This window comes from Ciconia boyciana, chromosome 33 (genome assembly GCF_034638445.1).
Source record: "Ciconia boyciana chromosome 33, ASM3463844v1, whole genome shotgun sequence".
Taxonomy (NCBI): domain Eukaryota; kingdom Metazoa; phylum Chordata; class Aves; order Ciconiiformes; family Ciconiidae; genus Ciconia; species Ciconia boyciana.
This window is the reverse complement of record NC_132966.1, coordinates 711176-734571: the sequence shown is the minus strand read 5'-3', so window position 1 is coordinate 734571 and position 23396 is coordinate 711176. Positions and strand designations below refer to the sequence as shown.

The window sequence follows — 23396 nt, the reverse complement described above, 5'->3', positions numbered from 1 at the left end:
GTGCCCCCGTGCCGGTGCCCCCGTGCCGGTGCCCCCGTGTCGCGGCACTCACGCTCTCCGTGGGCCGTGCAGGGCCGTGGCCATGCCCCCCGCCGCCGCCCGGGCCGTGCCGCGCCCGGTGCCTCGTTCATCCTCGGGGGGGGGGAGTGGGGGGGCCTGGGGGGCGGCCCCATCCCAGCCCCGGCAGCCTGGGAAATGTAGTCCCGGGGCCGCGGACCCCCCGGGTGGGACCCCCCCCAGGCCGGCACCCCCGAGCCCTAGGACCCCCCATAGACCCCCTAAACTCCCCCAGCCCCTTCCCGATCCCCATAGACCCCCCAGAACCCTATAGACCCCCCGGTCTCCATTGATCCCCCAAACCCCCTAGACCCCCCAAAACCCCTCCCAGATCCCCATAGACCCCCCAGCTCCTCATAGACCCCCCTAGACCCCTATAGACCCCCCGGTCCCCATTGATCCCCCAAAGCCCCCTAGACCCCCAAACCCCATAGACCCTCCAGAGACCCCCCTAGACCCCTAAAACCCCTAGACGCCCCCAAACCCCATAGCCCCCCTGACCCCCTAGACCCCCAAAATCCCTTAGACCCCCTAGACCCCTCCCAGATCCCCATAGACCCCCATGGACCCCCAAATCCCCATAGACCCCCCGTAGACCCCGAAAACCCCCAGTCCCCCAAGCCCCATAGACCCCCAAAACCCCTAGCCCCCCAAGTCCCATAGACCCCCATAGGCCCCCCATATCCCCATAGACCCCCTAGACCCCCAAAACCCCAGCCCCCCAAACCCCATAGACCCCCATAGACCCCCATATCCCCCCAAAACCCCCTAGCCCCCCAAGCCCCATAGACCCCCCATAGACCCCAAAACCCACAGCCCCCAAACCCCATAGACCCCCCATATCCCCATAGACCCCAAAACCCCTAGACCCCCCAAGCCCCATAGACCCCCCATATCCCCATAGACCCCCCATAGGCCCCCCCATATCCCCAGAGCCCCCCCCAGACCGGCATCTGGGGAAACTGAGGCAGGGCCGGGGGGGGGGGGAGGGGTCCCTCCCGCTGCCGCGGCCCCTTTAAGAGGCGGCCGGGTGCCCGCCGGTTGCCATGGCAACGGCGGGTGCTCCAGTTCCTTATGCAAGCGCAGGCGAGAAATGCATATGGCCGGAGACGTATAGCGATCTATAGATAGCTCTGCCCGGGCAGCGCCGTGCTGCGGGTCTATAGGGGCCCCGCGGGTCTATAGGGGCCCCGCGGCCCCGCCCGGAACCGGGGCCGAAACTGGCGGGAAAAGGGGAAAAAAGCAAAAAAAAAACCCAACCCCAAAACCCCCAACCCCCCCCGATAAAAGTCCTCGCACGAGGGGCTCACATGAGGCTCAGCATGGCTTGCACGAGGGCCTTGCACGCCTCGCACGAGGGGCTGGCACGAGGCTTGGCACGGCTCGCACGAGGGCCTTGCACGAGGGGCTCACACGAGGCTCGGCACGGCTCGCACGAGGGGCTGGCACGAGGGGCTCAAATGAGGCTCAGCATGGCTCGCACGAGGGCCTGGCACGAGGGCCTTGCACGAGGGGCTCACACGAGGCTCGGCATGGCTTGCACGAGGGGCTGGCACGAGGGCCTTGCACGCCTTGCACGAGGGGCTGGCACGAGGCTTGGCACGGCTCGCACGAGGGCCTGGCACGAGGGGCTCAAACGAGGCTCGGCATGGCTCGCACGAGGGCCTGGCACGAGGGCCTTGCACGAGGGGCTCACACGAGGCTCGGCATGGCTTGCACGAGGGGCTGGCACGAGGGCCTTGCACGCCTTGCACGAGGGGCTGGCACGAGGCTTGGCACGGCTCGCACGAGGGCCTGGCACGAGGGGCTCAAACGAGGCTCGGCATGGCTCGCACGAGGGCCTGGCACGAGGGCCTTGCACGAGGGGCTCACACGAGGCTCGGCACGGCTCGCACGAGGGGCTCACACGAGGCTCGGCATGGCTTGCACAAGAGCCTGGCGCAAGGGCCTTGCATGCCTCGCACGAGGGGCTGGCACGAGGCTTGGCACGGCTCGCACGAGGGGCTGACACGAGGGGCTCAAACGAGGCTCGGCATGGCTCGCACGAGGGGCTCACACGAGGCTCGGCACGGCTTGCACGAGGGCCTGGCACGCCTCGCACGAGGGGCTGGCACGAGGCTCGGCACGGCTCGCACAAGGGGCTGGCACGAGGGACTCACGCGAGGGGCTCACACGAGGCTTGGCATGCCGTGCACGAGGGCCCTGCACACCTTGCACGCCTCGCACGAGGGCCTGGCACGAGGCTCGGCACGGCTCGCACGAGGGGCTCAAACGAGGCTCAGCATGGCTTGCACGAGGGCCTTGCACGCCTCGCACGAGGGGCTGGCACGAGGGGCTCAAACGAGGCTCAGCATGGCTTGCACGAGGGCCTGGCACGCCTCGCACGAGGGGCTGGCACGAGGCTTGGCACGGCTCGCACGAGGGGCTGGCACGAGGCTCAGCATGGCTCGCACGAGGGCCTGGCACAAGGGCCTTGCACGAGGGGCTCACACGAGGCTTGGCACGGCTTGCACGAGGGCCTGGCACGAGGGGCTCAAACGAGGCTCAGCATGGCTTGCACGAGGGGCTGGCACGAGGGCCTTGCACAAAGGGCTCACATGAGGCTCGGCACGGCTTGCACGAGGGCCTTGCATGCCTCGCACGAGGGGCTGGCACGAGGCTCGGCACGACTCGCACGAGGGGCTGACACGAGGGGCTCACACGAGGCTTGGCATGCCGTGCACGAGGGCCCTGCACACCTTGCACGCCTCGCACGAGGGCGTCGCACGAGGGCCTGGCACAAGGCTCTGCACACCTGGCACGAGGGCCTTGCACGAGGGGCTCAAACGAGGCTCAGCATGGCTTGCACGAGGGCCATGCACGAGGGCCTTGCATGCCTCGCACGAGGGCCTGGCACGAGGGCCTTGCACGAGGGGCTCAAACGAGGCTCAGCATGGCTTGCACGAGGGCCTGGCACGAGGGCCTTGCACGCCTCGCACGAGGGGCTGGCACGAGGCTCTGCACACCTTGCATGACAGCCCGGCACGCCTCGCACGAGGGCCTCGCACAACGCTATGCACGCCTCGCACGAGAGCTCTGCGCACCTCGCACGAGGGCCGCCACGCGCTATGCACGAGGGGCCTGGCACGAGGCTCTGCACGCCTCGCACGAGGGCCTTGCACGCTCGGCACCAGGGCCCTTGCACGCCTGCTTGCAGAGACACCCCCCCCCCCACGAGGCCCCGGCACGCTTCGCACGAGGGCTTCGCACGAGGGCTTCGCACGACAGCCTTGCACGAGGGCCGTGCAGGGGGCAGGGGTTGCACGCCCGCTGCCCCCCCCCCCCCCCGGGGGGGCGGGGTTCTGTGTTTTATATGAAATTAGAGAAAAATACAAAAATCTGCGTGTTTTAAGTTAAAAATAAAAAAAAAAAACAAACAAGAAAATTGGGGGGCCCCCCCCACCCCCCCCCCGGGGGGCCCCGCCCCCCCCGAGCCCTGGGGGGGGAAGGGGGTCCCCTATGGCAGCAGAGAGGCCCCCCCCAAGCAGCCCCCAAGGAGGGGGGCACTGGGGACCCCCAACCCTCACTTGGGGGGGGCACTGGGGACCCCCAACCTCGGGGGGGGGGATCGGGACCCCCCAACCTCACCTGGGGGGGGCACTGGGGACCCCCAACCTCACCTGGGGGGGGGGCACTGGGAACCCCCAAGTTTGCAGGGGGCCCGGGACCCCCGGCCTCACCCAGGGGTACTGGGACCCCCCCAGCCCTACAGCTGGGAGCCCTGGGGACCCCCAAACTGGAGGGGGATGGGGACACCCCGCCCCCCGCAGGAAAGGGGGTGCCCCCTCACAGCTCGATCTCGAAGGTTTTTGGAGGTCCCCGGCGAAGGGGTTGGGGGCGGGGGGGCCTTGGCCCCAGAGCCGCCCATTGCACCTCGAAAGGGTCCGGGGCGGTTTCGGGGGCCCGGGGGGCGGGGGGTGGCCAGGAGCCCCGGGGGGGAAGGGAGGTTGGTTTTGGGGGGGAGGGGGTCCGGCGGCGCAGAAGATGTTGGCCACCATTTGGGAGGGGTGATGCCCACCACGGGCACGGCGGGGGGTAGAGCCCCCGGGATTTGGGGGGGCAGGAAGACCCCCGGGGGGGCCCCTTCGTAGGGCAGGGGGTGGGGGGGGCATGGCCCCCCTCCTTGCTGCTGGGCCATGGCCGCCTTGGAGACCTCCTCCAGCCACCGCTCGGCCTCCGAGGGGTGCGGCGATGCCGGGGGCCCTGGGCCCCCCTCCACCCACGACGCTGGGCCTGCGGGGAGGAAGAGGAGGGATGAAGGAGGGGGGGGGAATGCGGGTGCTCCCCCCACCCCCACCCGGGACAAGCGGGGACCCCAATATAGGGGGGGGGGGTGGTCATTGTGGGGGGCTGCAGCCAGCAGAGGGTGTGGGGGGATGGGGAGCCCCCATACAAGCAGGGACCCCACTATATGGGGGGGGTCACTGAGGGGGTCTGTGCCCAGTGGGGATTGGGGACCCCCCATACAAGCAGGGACCCCAAAATATGGGGGGGCAATGGGGGATGCAGGAGACCCCCCTCACCGGACAAGCAGGGACCCCAATATATGGGGGGTGGGGTGTCGGGTGTCATTGGGGGGCTGCAGCCAGTGGGGGGGGGGGATGGGGAGCCCCCATACAAGCAGGGACCCCAAAATATGAGGGGGGGTCACTGAGGGGGTCTGTGCCCAGTGGGGGGATTGGGGACCCCCCATACAATCAGGGACCCCAAAATATGGGGGGGGCAATGGGGGATGCAGGAGACCCCCCTCACCAGACAAGCAGGGACCCCAATATATGGGGGGTCACTGTGGGGGTCTGTGCCCAGTGGGGGATTGGGGACCCCCATACAAGCAGTGACCCCAAAATACGGGGGGCCGCATGGGTGACCCCGAGCATCAAAGTTGGGGGGGGTGTTACCTGCGAGGCCCCCCTCGGCGGGGGGGTGGGGTGCCGTTGGGGTCCCCGGCGGGGAGCGGGGGGGCAGGCGAAGGAAGCGTCGATCTGACTGCAGAGATCGCTGATCCCATCGCTCGTCCCGGGGGGCGGGGGGGGGGCTCTCCGCCTCCGGCGCTACGAAGAGGAAGAGGAGGTGGAAGACCAGTGTGACACCCCCCCATACCCCCCCCCGGCGACCCTCACCGTGGCCTCGGGCCCGGTCGCCGTCCCGGCGTTGGAGGGTGGAGGGCAGCTCGTTCAGCCGCAGCGAGAGCTGCCGCTTGAAGGGGGAATTTTGCCGGCTGAGGCTCGGAAAACCCCGGAAAGATCCTTGCCGCACCAACTGCTCCAGGGGAGCGTGCCGGCGGGGGATGGCACGCTGCGACCCCCCCCCGGGACCCCCATCCAGCGGCGACGCCGCGGCAGCCGCTACCGGTGACGTGTTACCGGGCTGCGCCGGGACGGGGGTTTCGGCGAGGGGGGTTTCATCTGCGGGGAGAAATTGGGGAGCGGAGGGGTGTGGGGGGGAGGTGGTTGTTGCACCACTCCCCTTCTTGTTGCCCCCCCCCCACCCAAAGGTGCTCACCCGGTTTTTTGTCGGGGGCGCGGAAGGAGCCGTCGCGGGAGCAGGGGGCGCGGGAGGCGTCGAAGGCGGCGGTGAGGCCGCACTCCTTCTCCCGCCGCTGTTTGCGTTCCAGGCAGGCGGCGAAGGCGCAGCCCACGGCGTGGCTCAGCCGCTCGCCCTGCCCGGGGCGCGGGCACCGTCAGTGCCCCCCCCCCCCCGAGCCGGTGGGGAGCGGGGGATGGACGCCCGCCCAGGAGCAGCCCGTGTCCCCGATCCCGGAGCATCCCGTGTCCCCGATCCTGGAGCATCCCGCATCCCCGACCCCGCAGCATCCCGTGTCCCCAATCCCGGAGCATCCCATAGCCCTGATCCTCAGCATCCCATATCCCCATCCCAGCGCATCCCGTATCCCTGATCCTGAGCATCCCGTATCCCCAGTCCCGGAGCATCCGATAGCCCTGATCCTCAGCATCCCGTATCCCCAGTCCCGGAGCATCCCATATCCCAAACTCCGGAGCCTCCCGTATCCCCAATCCTGGAGCATCCCGTATCCCTGATCCTGGAGCATCCCATATCCCCAATTCCAGAGCATCCCGTATCCCTGATCCTCAGCATCCCGTATCCCCAGTCCTGGAGCATCCCACATCCCTGACCTTGAGCATCCCATATCTCCGACCCTGGATCATCCCATATTCCTGATCCCAGAGCATCCCGTATCCCCGATCCCAGAGCATCCCGTATCCCTGATCCTCAGCATCCCGTATCCCCAGTCCCGGAGCATCCCGCATCCCTGACCTTGAGCATCCCATATCCCTGACCCTGGATCATCCCATATCCCCGATCCCAGAGCATCCGGTATCCCCGATCCCGGAGCATCCCGTATCCCTGATCCTCAGCATCCCATAGCCCTGATCCCGGAGCATCCGGTATCCCTGATCCCAGAGCATCCGGTATCCCCAGTCCCGGAGCATCCCGTATCCCTGATCCTCAGCATCCCGCATCCCCGACCCCGGAGCATCCCATAGCCCTGATCCCGGAGCATCCCGTATCCCTGATCCTGAGCATCCCGTATCCCCAGTCCCGGAGCATCCGATAGCCCTGATCCTCAGCATCCCGTATCCCCAGTCCCGGAGCATCCCATATCCCAAACTCCGGAGCCTCCCGTATCCCCAATCCTGGAGCATCCCGTATCCCCGAACCCGGAGCATCCCGTATCCCTGATCCTGAGCATCCCGTATCCCCAGTCCTGGAGCATCCTGCATCCCTGACCTTGAGCATCCCATATCCCCGACCCTGGATCATCCCATATCCCTGATCCCAGAGCATCCGGTATCCCCGATCCCGGAGCATCCCGTATCCCTGATCCTCAGCATCCCGTATCCCCATCCTGGAGCCTCCCACATCCCTGACCCCGCAGCATCCCGTATCCCCATCCCGGAGCATCCCGGAGCCCCATCCCTGAGCATCCCGAATTCCCGACCCCAGAGCATCCCGTATCCCTGATCCTGGAACATCCCGAATTCCCGACCGCAGAGCACCCTGTATCCCTGATCCTGAGCATCCCGTATCCCTGATCCTCCACATCCTCTATCCCCGATCCCGGAGCCTCCCATATCCCCAATGCCGGAGCATCCGGTATCCCCGATCCTGGAGCATCCCGTATCCCTGATCCTGAGCATCCCGTATCCCCAGTCCCGGAGCATCCGATAGCCCTGATCCTCAGCATCCCGTATCCCCGATCCCGGAGCATCCCATAGCCCTGATCCTCAGCATCCCGTATCCCCAGTCCCGGAGCATCCCATATCCCAAACTCCGGAGCCTCCCGTATCCCCAATCCTGGAGCATCCGGTATCCCCGATCCTGGAGCATCCCGTATCCCTGATCCTGGAGCATCCCGTATCCCCAATTCCAGAGCATCCCGTATCCCTGATCCTCAGCATCCCGTATCCCCAGTCCTGGAGCATCCCACATCCCTGACCTTGAGCATCCCATATCTCCGACCCTGGATCATCCCATATTCCTGATCCCAGAACATCCCGTATCCCCGATCCCAGAGCATCCCGTATCCCTGATCCTCAGCATCCCATAGCCCTGATCCCGGAGCATCCCATAGCCCTGATCCTCAGCATCCCATAGCCCTGATCCCGGAGCATCCCGTATCCCTGATCCGCAGCATCCCGTATCCCCAGTCCCAGAGCATCCGATAGCCCTGATCCTCAGCATCCCGTATCCCTGATCCCGGAGCATCCCGTATCCCTGATCCTGAGCATCCCGTATCCCCAGTCCCGGAGCATCCCATATCCCAAACTCCGGAGCCTCCCGTATCCCCAATCCTGGAGCATCCGGTATCCCCAATCCCGGAGCATCCCGTATCCCCAGTCCCGGAGCATCCCACATCCCTGACCTTGAGCATCCCATATCCCTGACCCTGGATCATCCCATATCCCTGATCCCAGAGCATCCGGTATCCCCGATCCCGGAGCATCCCGTATCCCTGATCCTCAGCATCCCATAGCCCTGATCCCGGAGCATCCCTTATCCCTGATCCTGAGCATCCCGTATCCCCAGTCCCAGAGCATCCGATAGCCCTGATCCTCAGCATCCCGTATCCCCAGTCCCGGAGCATCCCATATCCCAAACTCCGGAGCCTCCCGTATCCCCAATCCTGGAGCCTCCCACATCCCTGACCCCGCAGCATCCCACAGCCCCACCCCGCAGCATCCCGGAGCCCAATCCCGGAGCATCCGGTATCCCTCATCCCGGAGCATCCCCTATCCCCAATCCCGGACCCTCCCGTATCCCAACCCCGGACCATCCCGTATCCCTATCCCGGCGCATCCCGCAGCCCCCCCCGCCCGGCACCCACGGAATCCTTGAGGGCCAGGAAGCAGTGGCAGATCCAGCGGCGCGTGGTGCCGTCCCGGCAGATGTAGGAAAAGGCTTTGTCGAAGTTGCGGTCGGGGGCGCAGAAGGAGACCTTCTCGATGGTCTGGTCGACGAGGAGGTCCTGGGGGGGGAGGGGATGGGTGGGGGGGGGGAGGGGGGTGTCACCCAGGACCCCCCCCCACCCTGTCCGGGGGGCCACCCCGGGGAACCCTCGGTCACCTTGGTCTTGTCGTCCACCACGCGGAGCCCGTCCGCCGAGACCCACAGCACCGACTTCACCGCTTTGCGGCCGCTCTGCGAGGGGTTGGGGGGGTCAGGGGGTGGGCGAGGACCACCCCTCCCCACCCCTTCCCCGCGGGGTGGGGGGGGGGGAAGGGATGAAGCGCTCACCGCCTTGAGCTTCTTGACGGCCTCCTCGCAGACGTGCATCCCCCGCGACTCGTCCACCTCCGCGTGCCCCAGGTACTGCGGGGGGGGAGACGCCCGTCACCTGGGGACCCCCGCACCCCCCGAAATGTCCCTGTGCCACCCGGGCCAGAGCAGCCCGGATCCCTGATCCCGGAGCATCCCAGATCCCTGATCCCGGAGCATCCCAGATCCATGATCCCAGAGCATCCCAGACCCCTGATCCCAGAGCATCCCAGACTCCCATCCCAGAGCATCACGGATCTCAGATCCCTGATCCCGGAGCAGCCCGGACCCCTGATCCCAGAGCATCCCAGATCCCTGATCCCAGAGCATCACGGATCCCTGATCCCGGAGCATCCCAGACCCCTGATCCCGGAGCATCCCAGATCCCTGATCCTGGAGCAGCCCGGATCCCTGATCCCAGAGCATCCCAGACCCCTGATCCCAGAGCATCCCAGATCCCTGATCCCGGAGCATCATGGATCTCAGATCCCTGATCCCAGAGCATCCCAGATCCCGGAGCATCCCAGATCCATGATCCCAGAGCATCCCAGACCCCTGATCCCAGAGCATCCCAGATCCCTGATCCCGGAGCATCCCAGATCCATGATCCCAGAGCATCCCAGATCCCTTGCACCAGAGCATCCCAGATCCCCATCCCAGAGCATCATGGATCTCAGATCCCTGATCCCAGAGCATCCCAGATCCCGGAGCATCCCAGATCCATGATCCCAGAGCATCCCAGACCCCTGATCCCAGAGCATCCCAGACTCCCATCCCAGAGCATCACGGATCTCAGATCCCTGATCCCGGAGCAGCCCGGACCCCTGATCCCAGAGCATCCCAGATCCCTGATCCCAGAGCATCACGGATCCCTGATCCCGGAGCATCCCAGATCCCTGATCCCGGAGCAGCCCGGATCCCTGATCCCAGAGCATCCCTTGCACCGGAGCATCCCACATCCCCATCCCAGAGTGTGCCATGGCCTGGAGCATCCCAGATCCTCTGCCCCGGAGCATCCCGCATCCCTTGCACTGGAACATCCCGGATCCCTGCCCCGGAGCATCCCGGATCCCTGCCCCGGATCATCCCAGATCCCCATCCCAGTGCATCCCAGTGCATCCCCTGGCCCGGAGCATCCCACACCCCCACCCCAGAGCATCCCATATCCCAGATCCCTGCCCTGGAGCACCCCGGATCCCCAACCCCACAGCATCCTGGATCCCTTGCACTGGAGCATCCCGGATCCCCACCCCAGAGCATCCCGGATCCCTGCCCCACAGCATCCCAGGTCCCCAGCCCCACAGCATCCCAGGTCCCCAGCCCCACAGCATCCCGGATCCCCACCCCAGAGCACCCCGGATCCCGGATCCCTGCCCCACAGCATCCCAGGTCCCCAGCCCCACAGCATCCCAGGTCCCCAGCCCCACAGCATCCCGGATCCCCACCCCAGAGCACCCTGGATCCCGGATCCCTGCCCCACAGCATCCCAGGTCCCCAGCCCCACAGCATCCCGGATCCCCACCCCACAGCATCCCAGATCCCCACCCCACAGCATCCCAGATCCCCACCCCAGAGCACCCCGGATCCCGGATCCCTGCCCCACAGCATCCCAGGTCCCCAGCCCCACAGCATCCCGGATCCCCACCCCACAGCATCCCAGATCCCCACCCCACAGCATCCCGGATCCCGCATCCCTGCTCTGGAGCATCCTGGATCCCAGATCCCTGCCCTCGAGCACCCTGCATCCCTGGAGCATCCCTTGCCCCAGATCACCCCACATCCCCCCAGATCACCCCACATCCCCTCCCGATCACCCCACATCCCCCCGGATGACCCCAGCTCACCCCACATCCCCCTGATCACCCCACATCCCCCCGGATGACCCCAGCTCACCCCACATCCCCCCGGATCACCCCCATCCCTCCCGATCACCCCACATCCCCCCGATCACCCCACATCCCCCCGGATGACCCCAGCTCACCCCACATCCCCCGGATCACCCCACATCCCTCCCGATCACCCCACATCCCCCCAGATCACCCCACATCCCCAGCCCCGTAGCCCCGGTGCCGAGGGAGGCCGTGGGGCTGCCCCGAGCTCCCCCCGCAGCCGCCATCTCCCAGCGTGGGTGGGGGGGTGTCCGTCCCGCGTGGGGGGGGGGGGGGTCCCGCGTGGGGGGGGTCCCACCCCGCTCACCCGCACGGGGAAGCTGCACTTGCCGCATCGCACGGCCTCCTCGTCCGCCTGCCACTGGTGCGGCCGTGCCGCCTCCGGCACGTAGGCCGGCTTCTTCCGACGCAGGCTCTGCCGCAGCTTGTTCATCGCTGACCCCCCAGGCCTGGAATTATGGGGGGGGCACGGGGTGAAGACCCCCCCCAGCTCACGGGGGCCCCTTCCCCAGGGCTGGTTCCTCCACAGATGGGGGTTTGGGGGGGGCTCCTGGCCCCCGCTTTGATCTCGGCAGCTCCAGACTGAACTGGGACGCTGCTCCCCCCCGCCCCCCGGTTATATTTAGCCCAATAAAAGCCCCCCACCCCGCAGAGGGCTGCGCCCCTGCAGAGGTTGGGGACATTTGGGGGGGGGGACACATCATGGCTGGAAGGGGAGCAGGGGCACTGGGGGGGTTGCACCCTGCAGAGGTTGGGGACATTTGGGGGGGGACATCATGGCTGGAAGGGGAGCAGGGGCACTGGGGGGTTGCACCTGCAGAGGTTGGGGACATTTGGGGGGACACATCATGGCTGGAAGGGGAGCAGGGGCACTGGGGGGGGGAGGCTGCACCCTGCAGAGGTTGGGGACATCGGGGGGGGGACTGGGGACATGGTGGGGGGCACATCATGGCTGGAAGGGGACCGGGGCCATCGCGGTGGGGGCAGCACGGCACGGGGGGCCGGGGAAGGCGGACCCGGCCGCCGTGGGGTGTCCGTGGGCAGGGGTCCCCAGGACCCCCCCCCCCAGCGCCGGGGCCACGGGGGGGCCAGGGAGAGGCCGCAGCGTCCGGGCTGTCTCAGCCCCGCAAGGGTGTGGAGTGCCACGCGTGGGCCCCCCACCGGGGTGGGGTGAGGTGGGGGTGGTGTGCGTGTCCCCCCGGCCCTGGGGGTCCCGCCCTGACGGAGCTGCTGGGCACGGACCGGGGGAACGCCCCCACCCCCCGGTTGCCCCACCCGTGGGTCGTGTCCCCCCCCGCCGCCCCCTTACCCGCCGCCGCGCCCGGGGCTCGGCCCCGTTCGGAGCCGCTCGGCCGCCTTCGGCCGCCTTCGGCCGCGTTCGGATCCGCTCGGCCCCGGGGCTGTGGCCACAGGGCTGCACGCACGCGCCTGCCGCTCCCCGCCCCCTTCATGCATATGCAAACAACGCCACGCCCACCCACCGCGCCCCGACCTACCCTAGCCCCGCCTCCGCTTTAAATATGCAAATGAGATCGACCCACCCGCCCCCCTCATGGCCGCCTCAACCATTGGCTGGCTGGCTCATGAATATGTAGATTAGCCACACCCCCTCGCTCCCTCCTCTCCCCGCCCCTCCTTCTGCCTCCCTGCGCTCCCATAAACCGCGACTCCCGCCCCAAAATTGGGGACCCCCCCCAAAATAGGGACCCCCCCCAAATTAACCCCGCCCCCCCAGAGGACCCCCCCCACAGGGGAGGGGTGTCCCCTCCACACACACTCCCAGCACCCAGTTGGGGGGTGATATATTCTTTATTGGGGGAGGGGGGGGGGGAGCCTTAGGGTGGGGGTCCCCCCGGTTGGGAAGGGGTCCCCCCAATTTTGGGGGCGTCCCAGTAGCGGGAGTAGCGTTCCTCGAAGAGGTCCCGGCAGGGGACGCGGCCCCCCAGGCGGGCACAGGCCAGGAAAGCCCCCGCCATTTTGCGGTGGAGGGAATAGGTTTGTTCGGGGGGGGGGGCCAGGCGGTGCCGCAGCATGACGGGGAGCAGCGCCTGCACCCGCCGGGCCGTCCCCTGCCCCCCAAAATCGAAGGGTTGCCCCCCCGAAAAAGCTTCGCCCAGGATCATCACCGCATCCACGTGGGCCGCCTCGAATGCCTGCAATGGGTGGGGGCTGAGGGAAAGAACACCCCCAAAAAAGGGGGAGGGCAACCCCAAAAAGGGGGGGGACACCCCAAAAAGGGGGGGGGACACCCCAAAAAGGGGGGGGGACCCCGCTCCCTGAGCCCCTCACCTTGGTCTCGAAGCCCGTAAGGAACTTGAGGTCTCGGGATTTCTGCAGCACCTTGGCTCGGTCCCCGTCGGCCGCAGCCCGGATCACCTGCGGAGGGGGGGGGGGGGGCACGGCCCGGTGGAGGGGTTTTTTGGGGGGCGGGGGGGGGATATGGGGGTACACCCCCCCCCTCCAGCACCCCGTACCTCGATATAGTGATCCGTGAACTCCTTGTCGAAGGAGCGGCTCGCCCCGAAATCCAACAGAGTCACCTGGGGGGCAAGGGGGGGTAGGGATGCTCAGGGGTCTGATTTGGGGTGAGGGGCTCTGTTTTGGGGGGCAAGGGGGGGTCCCCCCATCCAGCGCAGCCCCCCACCCTCTCCTACCGATGCTCACCCTGTGCCGGTCGGCGTCGTAGAGAAAATTTGCCCAGTTGGGATCCGTCTGCATGAAGCGAAACTCGAAAAGCTCCCGCAGGCAAAGGCGCAGGAGGTTGGCGCAGATCTGGGGGTACCGAGAAAATGGGCGGGGGACACGACACAGAGGGCTTAGGGGACAAAAATTGGGGTACACAGGGGTGCCCCCCATAATTCTGGAATGATTTACCTGGTCCCGCAGGTCCTGGGGGAGATCCTGGCACCGGTCGAGGGGAACGCCGCTCCCCAGTTCCATGGAGAGGACGCGAGACGCCGTCAGCTCGTCCACGACCCGCGGCACCGAGAAGAAGGGGTCGTCCCGCAGCAGACGCCTACGGGGCGGGAGGAGGTGGGCAGGGGACCCCCCCAAAATCCCCTTGACCCCCCCAAAGTGTGTCCCCCCCCCAAAAAAAAACCCTACCTGAAGGTTCGGGCGCAGTCGGCTTCCCGGTTGTAGTCGCATTCCCACTCCAGCTCCCTCTGCAAAACCTGCAGCGATTTATCGGCGAAAAGACCTGGGGAAAGGGAAAAAAAATAAAAATATTTTGGGGGACCCCCCCCCAAGAATATTTGGGGGTCCCCCCTTCTCTCCCAGGGGTGCGGCTCACCCTCCGGCAACGCCACGCTCATTTTGAGCAGGGAGAGGAGATTATCCACGTCGCTGCGGATGCTCCGGGCGATGCCGGGATACTGCGGAAAAACCGGGGTGGGGGGGGATATAAGCGGGGTGCGGGGGATATAAACGGGGTGGGGGACCCCTGCCCCCAAAATCCCCCCCTCCGGGGCTCACCTGGACCTTCATGGCCACCTCGGTGCCGTCCCGCAGCACCCCGAGGTGTACCTGCCCGATGGAAGCGGCGGCGAAGGGCGTCTCCTCGAAAACCGACATTTTTTCTCGCCAACCGGGTCCCAGCTCCTCCGCCAGCACTTGCTGCGGGATGAGGAGGGTGGGGGGCTCGGCCGACACCCCCAGACCCTTCTCCTGCCCCCCCCCACCCCCCCCAAAACCCAAGGGAGAGGCCCCTCGGCCCCGCGCTCCCCCCAAAAGCGGCTCACGGTGGTCTGCCAGCGCGGCATGAAGTCGGCGCTTTGCCGGACGCGCTCGAAGATGAGCTGGAGCTGCGGGCTGAGGAAGCTGGCGTCTGCGGGGAGGGGGGGGGGGGTGTCGGGGAGCCCCCTGGGACCCCCAAATCCTACCCCAAGGATTGGGACCCCCCCCACGCCTGGCTGCAGAGCCCTGGGACCCCCACATTCCACCCCAGCACCCGGGGACCCCCACATCCCACCCTGACTCCAGCCCCATGGCTTGGGACCCCCAAACCCCACCACGACCCCGGCACCCCCAAATCCCACCCTGACCCTAACTCAGTGCCCCGGGACCCCCAAACCCCACCCTGACCCCCATCCCAGCACCCTGGAACCCCCAAATCCCACCCTGACCCCCATCCCAGCACCCTGGAACCCCCAAATCCCACCCTGACCCCAACCCAGCACCCCTGGGACCCCCAAATCCCACCCTGACCCCAACCCAGCACCCCTGGGACCCCAAATCCCACCCTGACCCTAACTCAGTGCCCCTGGGACCCCCAAACCCCACCCTGACCCCCATCCCAGCACCCTGGAACCCCCAAATCCCACCCTGACCCCAACCCAGCACCCCTGGGACCCCCAAATCCCACCCTGACCCCAACCCAGCACCCCTGGGACCCCCAAATCCCACCCTGGCCCTAACTCAGTGCCCCTGGGACCCCAAACCCCACCCTGACCCCCATCCCAGCACCCTGGAACCCCAAATCCCACCCTGACCCCAACCCAGCACCCCTGGGACCCCCAAATCCCACCCTGACCCCAACTCAGTGCCCCTGGGACCCCCAAACCCCACCCTGACCCCAACCCAGCACCCCTGGGACCCCCAAATCCCACCCTGACCCTAACTCAGTGCCCCTGGGACCCCAAACTCTACCCTGACCCCCGTCCCAGCACCCCTGGAACCCCAAATCCCACCCTGACCCCAACGACCCCCAACACCCCACCCCAACCCAGCGTTCTGGGACCCCTACACCCCCCCAACACCATCCCCACCACCCCGGGACCCCAAACCCCACCATGACCCCAGCCTCAGCACCCCTGGGACCCCCAAATCCCACCATAACCCCAGGCCCAGCACCCGGGGACCCCCAAATCCCACCCTGACCCCAATCCAGTGTTCCTGAGACCCCCAAACCCCACCATGACCCCAGCACCCGGGGACCCCCCACCACACCCTAACCCCAGCCCCCTGGGACCCCCAAACCCCCGCCCCCAACCCCAGCCCCCAGGACCCCACACCCCACCCCAAGGCTGCTCTGGGCCCCCCCCAACCCAACTCCATGCCCTGCCAGGGGCTGGGGTGCCCCGGGGGGGGGGTTCCCTGTGGGGAAAGGGGGGGGTCCCCACCTTGGATGCTGACCATCTGCCCCAGCTTGAGAGCGGCCCCCCGCACCCGGCAGAGCGTGGCCACGATCCGCTCGGCGTTGGCTTCTGAGAGGAGGGGCTGGAGTCCAGCGGGAGCCGGTGGCTACCGGGGGGGATAAGATGGGTGAACCCTCGAAATGGAGGGTGAGGGGAGCAAAAAGGGGGGGGTCCCCATCTAATACACACCCCCCCCCCCATTCTGTACTCACCCCGGGGCTTGCCCTCACCACTCAGCCTCGCCCGCGCCGCCTGGGCCAGGGTCCCCACGCCGAGCCCCACGGCCAGTCCTGGGGGGGACACAGACCCCAGGGGGTCAGGACCCCCCCCACCGCCCTGTCCCCCCATCCCCCCCCAAATCCCAAGGCCACGCCCCCAGGAGACCCCTCCATCCTCCTCCTCCCTCCCCGGGGCTCCCCCACCCTGGGTCCCCCCCCCGGGGCTGAACCGTGTCCCCCCCGGGGCTGACCGGAGACCCGGGCCCCCCCGCCGCTTTTCCCCGTACCTCCGAAGCTGGCCAGCCGCCCGAGGCGGGAGACGGGCACCCGCCGCTCCCGGGCCCTCTCGCTGAGCTGGGGAAGGGGGGGTTCAGGTTGAGGGACCGGGACCGGTCCCGGGAGCCCCCCGAGTCCGTGCCCCCCCCCCCCCCCGACACACACCCACCTTCTGCCGGGGGGGGTCCGGGCGGCCTCGGGCCTCCCGCGCCCGCCGGGCCTCCTCGGCCGTCAGCCCCCGCAGGGCCCCGGCCCGGTGGAGCCCCCGTAGGGCTACGGGAGGGGGCTGAGGGCGGGCTACCGCCATGGGGTAGAGGGCGAGGTCAAAGGTTGCAGCCTCCGGTAAAGGTCAAAGGGCACGAGGGAGCCCGCTCGGCTCCGCTCCCCTCAGCCCGCTCCGCGCCATCTCGTCGCTTCCGGGTTTGAAGCCCCGCCCTACCCTCCGCCGCCAGCCAATGGGAGAGGCGGATCACGCGCGGAGGCCACACCCACGCGGGGGGGGGAAACGGAGTGCCGCGCATGCGCGGATGAACTCCCCATCTAGCACCCCACTGCGCCTGCGTCCCAGGACCCCCCCCCCCCGCCCCCCGCTGCCTCCCTTGCCCTGGGGACCCCCCAAAACCCACAGGACCCCCCCAGGGCAGCACAGCCGACAGTAGGGAACCCCCCCAACTCCTAGGGACTCCTCCTCCCTCCCCAGGTGAGGGGGGGCAGCCCCCAACTCCCCCCCAGGACCCCCCCAAAACCCCCAGGACCCCCCAGGGCAGCACAACCGACAGTGGGGACCCCCCTGTCCCCTGGGGCCCCCCAACCCCCAGAGAGACCCCTTCCCTCCCCAGGTGAGGGGGGCAGCCCCCAACTCCCCCCAGGGACCTCCCCAAAACCCCAGGACCCCCCCAGGGCAGCACAACAGACAGTGGGGACCCCCCTGCCCCCTGGGGCCCCCAACCCCCAGAGAGACCCCTTCCCTCCCCAGGTGAGGGGGGGCAGCCCCAGCTCCCCCAGGACCCCCAAAACCCCCAGGACCCCCCAGGGCAGCACAACCGACAGTGGGGACCCCCTCAGCCCCCAGGCCAACCCCCCCCCAAAACCAGCACACCCCCCCCCCCAGGCCACACCCCACCTCCAATCCTTAAAACCACCCGCTTTTATTTGGGGGGGGGCAGCAGGGGGGGGTCGGTTTTGGGGTGCAGCAGCACGGCCCGGCCCCGCAGCCCGGCCCCCAGCCCCCCCAGGGGCAGGACGTAGCGATGGCCGCCCCCGAGGCGGCGGGGGCTCAGCCCCCCCAGCTGAGCGTTGCTGCCGTGCAGCCCCCCCAGATCCCAAATTTGACAACGGGGGCTCTTCCCCTGTTGCGCCAATACCAGCACCCCCTCCGGTGACCCCAAAAATAATTCTTCCCCCCAAAAATCATTTCTTCCCCCCAAAACGACGGCGGGTGGAAAAGATTGGGGATTTCGGCGTCCTGCCGGTACGACGGGCTCAGCGCCGCGGTCCGGATGCCCAACAAAACGCCTGCGGGGGGGTGGGGGGGTGTCAGCGTCACCCTTGGGTCCCCCCCCGCTGAGAGGGTGACCCCCCAAAACTCAAGGGGGGTGCAAAGAGCCCCCCCTTACCCGTCAGCACGGCCCAGTGGGCTTTGTGGCCGCGGCGGTGGCAGGGCTCGTGGTTGCTGTCCTCGTCGTAGCTAACGGTGACGTTAAGGAGGGGGGGGGGTAACGGGGTGAAATGGGGTGCGTGCCCCCCCCCAAAATAAATACAGGAGGATACGGCACGAGGAGGGGGAGCCCCCCAACGAGGTGACGCAAAATTCGGGGGCGGTTGGGTCCCTCCAAGCCCCCCGAAAGCAGCTCGGCGCGACAAGGGAAGAGGTCCTGGGCCAGCGCCGCCATGTCAGCCGCTGCGGGGACGAAAGGGAGGGGGAGACGCCCGGCACTGGGACCCCCCCCAAAAAAAAAAGGGGTGCCCCCCCCCCCCAAAAAATAAAATACCTGAGAACATCTCGCCCTGGGCGGTGAAGCCGCGGTCCCGCGCCGCCCGCACCAGCTCCTCCAGCCCCACGCCGTGGGTGGGGGCCAGCAGCGAGGCCGCCATCCATAGGGCTACTAGCCCGCACCTGGGGGGAGCCACAGAATGGGGGGGGGGGAAGAAGCAGCACCCCAATACTGTGCCCTCCCCCCCCCCGCCCCCCCAACACTCACTGGGGTCCGTCCTGGATGAGGGGTGGTGCTGGGCGGTGGAACAGGAGCCATTTCAGGGGGCCGCTGAAGCTGGGGGGAGGCTCAGGGGGGGCACAGGGAGCCCCGAGGAGGGGGCCCAGGACCCCCCCGGTTCAGGCCGGGCCCAGGACCCCCAGACCCCAGTTCAAGCCAAGCCCAGGACCCCCCGGCACCCACCGGGTTCAGGCCAGGCCCAAGCCCCCCCGAGACCCCTACAGCCCGGTTCAGGCCAAGCCCAGGACCCCCCGGGACCCCGGTTCCATCCAGGCCCAGGACCCCACCCCGGGACCCCCGGGTTTAGGCTGGGCCCAAGACCCCCAGGGACCCCCCGGCTTCCAGCCAAGCCCAGGACCCCCCGGGACCCCAGACCCCCGTTCTGGCCGGACTCAGGACCCCCGGTTCAGGCCGGGCCCAGGACCCCCGGGACCCCCAGACCCCCGTTCTGGCCGGACTCAGGACCCCCCGGTTCAGGCCGGGCCCAGGACCCGCCCCGGGACCCCAGACCCCCGTTCTGGCCGGACCCAGGACCCCCGGGACCCCCGGTTCAGGCCGGGCCCAGGACCCCCGGGACCCCAGACCTCGGTTCAGGCCAGGCCCCGGACCCCCGGGACCCCAGCCCCCCCTCCCCGGACCCCCAGAGCCCGGTTCCGGCGGGGCCCAGCCCGCCCCCGGCCCTCACCTGTCCCGGCGCCGCCGCAGCAGCTCCCGGACGCCGCCGTCCTCCCCCAGCGCGGCCCCCGCCCGCTCCAGCGCGTCCCGCAGGACCCGGCCCGGGGCGGGGAGCGGCGGCGGCGGCGGCGGCGGGGGGGGGGGGCCGGCGGCGGCGGGGGGGCCTGGGCCATGCCCTCCGCGAGGGTCAAAGGGCGCCGGGGCGGAAACGCGGGGTCGGAGGTCAGAGGTCTCCGTTCCCGCCGCCGCCGGATAAGCCGTCCCCACTCTGATTGGCTACGGCGCCGGTACGCTCCGTGCTCTGATTGGAGGAGACGGCCGTGGGCGGGCGGGAGCGCTGTTGCTGCGTTGCTATTGGTTGGTTGAAGGCGGTGCACGCGGCTGAGGCGGCGGCGGGCGGTGAGGGGCCGCGGTGGGGCCGGGGGGGTTCAGGGGGTCTGGAGGGGTCGTGGGGGTTCAGGGGTCCTGGAGGGGTTGGGGGGGTCTGGAGGGGTCCGGGGGTCTGGAGGGGTCGTGGGGGTTCAGGGGGCCGAGGGGGTTCTGGAGGCGTTCAGGGGGTCCTGGGGGGGTGGTGTCCTGGAGGGACTTGGAAGAGTTCTGGGGGCCTGGAGGTGTCGGGGGGTGGAGGGGTTCACGGGGTGCCTGGAGGAGTCTGGGGGGCCTGGAGGGGTTCAGAGGGTCCTGGAGGGGTCGGGGGGGGGGTCTGGAGGGGTCCGGGGGGTTCAGGGGGTCTGGAGGGGTTCAAGGGGGTCCGGGGGGGCTGGAGGAGTTCAGGGGTCCTGGAGGGGCCTGGAGGAGTTCTGGGGGGCTGGGGCTATATGGAGGGGTTCAGGGGTCGGGGGGCTGGAGGGTCGGGGGGGCTGGAGGGTCTGGGGGCATTCAGGGGGCTGGAGGGGTTCAGGGGTCCTGGGGGACCTGGAGGGGTTCAGGGGGGCCTGGAGGAGTTCAGGGGGGTCTGAGGGGGCCTGGAGGAGTTTTGGGGGGCGTGGATAGGTCGGGGGGCTGGAGAGGTCTGGGGAGGCGGAGGGATCTAGGGAAGGACTGGAGGGGTCCGGGGGGCCTGGGAGGGTCTGGGGGCCGGGAGGGGCCCAGCCCGGAGGGGAGTCCCCAGGGAGCAGGGGGACCCGGTGGCCTGGGGGGGTACCCCATCCTTACAGGGGAGCCCAGGGTACTCCCCCCCCCTTTCAGCCTTTGCCCCTCCCTGGGCAGCTTCTCCCTCCCCCTCTGCTTCCCTCCCTCCCCCGGGCAGGGAGGGGGGTTAAAGGGGGGGGGGGGGGGGGTCTTTAAAGGGGGGGGCAGCCCACCTCCCCAGCCCTCAGCCCCCGCCCCAGCCCCCTTTCTCCCCACAGAAGGGGGGTGCCCGACATGGCGGTGCAGGACGCGCGCCCCAACCACACCATCTACATCAACAACCTCAACGAGAAGATCAAGAAGGACGGTGAGGGGGGGGGCTGCGTGTGTGTGCGAGGGGGGGGGTCTCCCCTTCCTCCCCGCTCACCTTCATCCTCCTTTTTCTTTCCCCCAGAGCTGAAAAAATCCCTTTACGCTATTTTTTCCCAATTCGGGCAAATTTTGGATATCTTGGTATCGCGGAGTTTGAAAATGAGAGGACAAGCTTTCGTTATTTTTAAAGAAATCAGCAGCGCTACCAACGCCCTCCGCTCCATGCAGGGCTTCCCCTTCTACGACAAACCCATGGTGAGCCCCCAAATCCCGTGGAAACCCCCCAAAAAACATTCCCGCTCGCCTTACCCCCCAAAACCATTCCCCTCACCTTACCCCCCATCCCCACGGAACCCCCCAAAACCATTCCCACTCACGTTACCTCCCCCATCCCCATGGAAACCCCCCAGAAACCATTCCCATTCACCTGATCCCCCCTTCCCATGGACCCCCCAAAAACCATTCCCACTCACCTTACCCCTCCCCTCCCCACGGAACCTCCCCAAAACCATTCCCGCTCACCTTACCCCCCCATCCCCATGGAAACCCCCCAAAAACCATTCCCATTCACCTTATCCCCCCACCCCATGGAAACCCCCCCCAAAAAAACATTCCCACTCACCTTACCCCCCATCCCCATGGAAACCCCCCAAAAACCATTCTCATTCACCTTACCCCCTGTCCCCATGGAAACCCCCCAAAACCATTCCCGCTCACCTTACCCCCCATCCCCATGGAAACCCCCAAAAACCATTCTCATTCACCTTACCCCCCCCATCCCCACGGAACCCCCCAAAACCATTTCCGCTCACCTTACCCCCCCCATGGAACCCCCCCCAAAACCATTCCCGCTCACCTTACCCCCCCCATCCCCATGGAAACCCCCAAAACCATTCCCATTCACCTTATCCCCCTCCCATGGAAACCCCCCAAAACCATTCCCGCTCACGTTACCCCCCCCCCATCCCCACGGAACCCTCCCCAAAACCATTCCCGCTCACCTTACCCCCCATCCCCATGGAACCCCCCAAAAACCATTCCCCCTCATCTTACCCCCCAAAACCATTCCCATTCACCTGATCCCCCCAAAACCATTCCCTTCACCTTACTCCCCCCATCCCCACGGAATCCCCCCCCTCCCCACGGAACCTCCCCCAAAACCATTCCCGCTCACCTTACCCCCCTCCCCATGGAAACCCCCAAAAACCATTCCCATTCACCTTATCCCCCCTCCCCACGGAACCCCTCCAAAACCATTCCCGCTCACCTTACGCCCCCATCCCCATGGAAACCCCCCCAAAACCATTCCCACTCACTTCACCCCCCCAAAACCATTCCCACTCACCTTACCCCCCCAAAAACCCTCCCCCCCATTTTTCCCCGCAGCGCATCCAATACGCCAAGACGGATTCCGACATCATCGCCAAAATGAAAGGCACTTTCGTAGAACGCGACCGTAAACGGGAAAAAAAAAAACCCAAAGGCCAGGACGCGCCCGCCGCGAAAAAAACCGGGGCCGGCAGCGGCACGCCGACGCCGGGAGGGGTTCAGGGAGCCGTGCCTGTGAGTTATGGGGGGACGGGGGGGGGTTTGGGGGTGTTAAATGGGTTTTTTTTTTTAATTTTTTTTTGCCCCCGCGTAGGGAATGCCGCCGATGAACCAAGCGCCGCGTATGATGCACCATATGGCGGGGCAGCCCCCCTATATGCCTCCGCCGGGGATGATCCCCCCGCCCGGTATGACCCCCGGCGGTATCCCCCGGGAGCTATGCCCCCAGCAGGTGATGCCGGGCCAGATGCCCCCCTCGCAGCCGGTGAGTATCGGGGTACCGCCACCCGCTCCTTTGCCCCCCCCCCCAAAAAAAAAAAAAAACACAAAAAAACGCCCCCGAACGGGCCGCAAAATCTAAAAAAAAAAATTAATTTTTGATTGGGGAGGGGGGTTGTGGCGGGAGGGGGCACACGAGCCTTTAGGGGGTTATGGGGGGAAGGGGGTTATGGGGGGGGGTTCTCTGGCTTGACACCCCCTTTTTCCCCCCCCCAAGCTGTCGGAGAACCCGCCGAATCACATCCTCTTCCTCACCAACCTGCCTGAGGAGACCAACGAGTTGATGCTGTCCATGCTCTTCAACCAGTGAGTTTTTTGGGGGGGGGGACACACGGGGAGGGGTTTTTTGGGGGGGGCTCTGCTCACAGCTGGGCCCCCCCCACCTCGCCCCAGGTCCCCCGGTTTCAAGGAGGTGCGGTTGGTACCGGGCCGGCACGACATCGCCTTCGTGGAATTCGATAACGAAGTGCAAGCGGGGGCCGCCCGCGACGCCCTCCAGGGCTTCAAAATCACCCAGAACAACGCCATGAAGATCTCCTTTGCCAAAAAGTGACCCCCCCACAGCCCAAAAATCCCCCCACACCCCAAAAAGCCCCCCCACACCCCAAAAATCACACACACCCCAAAGTCCCCCACCCCCAAAAAACCCCTCGCTGTCCCCCCTTCACCCCTTTTCCCTCCTCCCGAAGGTAAGTTTGCCCCGAGGCGGCCAACCCTTCGCCCCCACCCCTTCCTTCGCCCCCACCCCTTCTTTTGCCCCCCACCCCTTCTTTTGCCCCCCCCCTTCCTCGCCCCCCCCCCCTCCTCTGACCCCCGGAGGGGCTGGAAGTCCACACACCACACCTC

The 23396-nt window shown here is 67.5% G+C and overlaps 4 protein-coding genes across 4 annotated transcripts; 1 reads left to right on the top strand and 3 right to left on the bottom strand.

The window, feature by feature from the left end:
* Nucleotides 1-3882: 3882 nt before the first annotated feature.
* On the bottom strand, nt 3883-12198 carry NUMBL (NUMB like endocytic adaptor protein). The gene is made up of 10 exons (XM_072848723.1): nt 12073-12198; nt 11071-11212; nt 8854-8928; nt 8683-8757; nt 8444-8584; nt 5599-5755; nt 5217-5501; nt 4995-5147; nt 4115-4329; nt 3883-3969 (listed from the first exon to the last, which is right to left on the bottom strand). Exons 2-10 carry the CDS (start codon nt 11194-11196, stop codon nt 3883-3885), a joined length of 1314 nt encoding a protein of 437 aa, XP_072704824.1. The 5' UTR covers nt 11197-11212; nt 12073-12198.
* A 355-nt stretch (nt 12199-12553) lies between these two features.
* Nucleotides 12554-16895, bottom strand: COQ8B (coenzyme Q8B). The gene is made up of 13 exons (XM_072848787.1): nt 16562-16895; nt 16404-16470; nt 16088-16188; nt 15884-15980; nt 14504-14589; nt 14238-14378; nt 14056-14137; nt 13869-13962; nt 13638-13779; nt 13428-13535; nt 13238-13303; nt 13053-13139; nt 12554-12916 (listed from the first exon to the last, which is right to left on the bottom strand). Exons 1-13 carry the CDS (start codon nt 16697-16699, stop codon nt 12599-12601), a joined length of 1527 nt encoding a protein of 508 aa, XP_072704888.1. The 5' UTR covers nt 16700-16895; the 3' UTR covers nt 12554-12598.
* A 626-nt stretch (nt 16896-17521) lies between these two features.
* Nucleotides 17522-19550, bottom strand: ACTMAP (actin maturation protease). Its single transcript, XM_072848785.1, has 7 exons — nt 19291-19550; nt 18594-18662; nt 18384-18508; nt 18163-18292; nt 18009-18079; nt 17811-17907; nt 17522-17778 (listed from the first exon to the last, which is right to left on the bottom strand). Exons 3-7 carry the CDS (start codon nt 18484-18486, stop codon nt 17541-17543), a joined length of 639 nt encoding a protein of 212 aa, XP_072704886.1. The 5' UTR covers nt 18487-18508; nt 18594-18662; nt 19291-19550; the 3' UTR covers nt 17522-17540.
* On the top strand, nt 19536-23154 carry SNRPA (small nuclear ribonucleoprotein polypeptide A). Its single transcript, XM_072848784.1, has 7 exons — nt 19536-19679; nt 20630-20718; nt 20806-20978; nt 22110-22286; nt 22366-22536; nt 22768-22856; nt 22944-23154. The coding sequence occupies exons 2-7, from the start codon at nt 20646-20648 to the stop codon at nt 23101-23103; spliced, it is 843 nt and encodes a 280-aa protein (XP_072704885.1). The 5' UTR covers nt 19536-19679; nt 20630-20645; the 3' UTR covers nt 23104-23154.
* Nucleotides 23155-23396: the final 242 nt, after the last annotated feature.

Bases quoted from the DNA above. Each gene is read 5' to 3' on its own strand.
- NUMBL (XM_072848723.1), bottom strand. From the start codon at position 11,196: ATGAACAAGCTGCGGCAGAGCCTGCGTCGGAAGAAGCCGGCCTACGTG. The intron at 8,929-11,070 runs GTGAGCGGGGTG...CCCCCCCCGCAG, and splicing joins AGTGCAGCTTCCCCGTGCGG to TACCTGGGGCACGCGGAGGT. The intron at 5,756-8,443 runs GTGGGTGCCGGG...CGCCCCGGGCAG, and splicing joins TCCTGGCCCTCAAGGATTCC to GGCGAGCGGCTGAGCCACGC.
- COQ8B (XM_072848787.1), bottom strand. From the start codon at position 16,699: ATGGCGGTAGCCCGCCCTCAGCCCCCTCCCGTAGCCCTACGGGGGCTC. The intron at 15,981-16,087 runs GTGTGTATTAGA...GCTGGACTCCAG, and splicing joins AGTACAGAATGGGGGGGGGG to CCCCTCCTCTCAGAAGCCAA. The intron at 14,138-14,237 runs GTGAGCCCCGGA...GTTTTTCCGCAG, and splicing joins AGGTGGCCATGAAGGTCCAG to TATCCCGGCATCGCCCGGAG.
- ACTMAP (XM_072848785.1), bottom strand. From the start codon at position 18,486: ATGGCGGCCTCGCTGCTGGCCCCCACCCACGGCGTGGGGCTGGAGGAG. The intron at 18,080-18,162 runs GTATCCTCCTGT...CGTCACCGTTAG, and splicing joins GGGCTCCCCCTCCTCGTGCC to CTACGACGAGGACAGCAACC. The intron at 17,779-17,810 runs AGAAATGATTTT...AGAATTATTTTT, and splicing joins CCGCCGTCGTTTTGGGGGGA to GGGGTCACCGGAGGGGGTGC.
- SNRPA (XM_072848784.1), top strand. From the start codon at position 20,646: ATGGCGGTGCAGGACGCGCGCCCCAACCACACCATCTACATCAACAAC. The intron at 20,979-22,109 runs GTGAGCCCCCAA...TTTTCCCCGCAG, and splicing joins CCTTCTACGACAAACCCATG to CGCATCCAATACGCCAAGAC. The intron at 22,537-22,767 runs GTGAGTATCGGG...CCCCCCCCCAAG, and splicing joins AGATGCCCCCCTCGCAGCCG to CTGTCGGAGAACCCGCCGAA.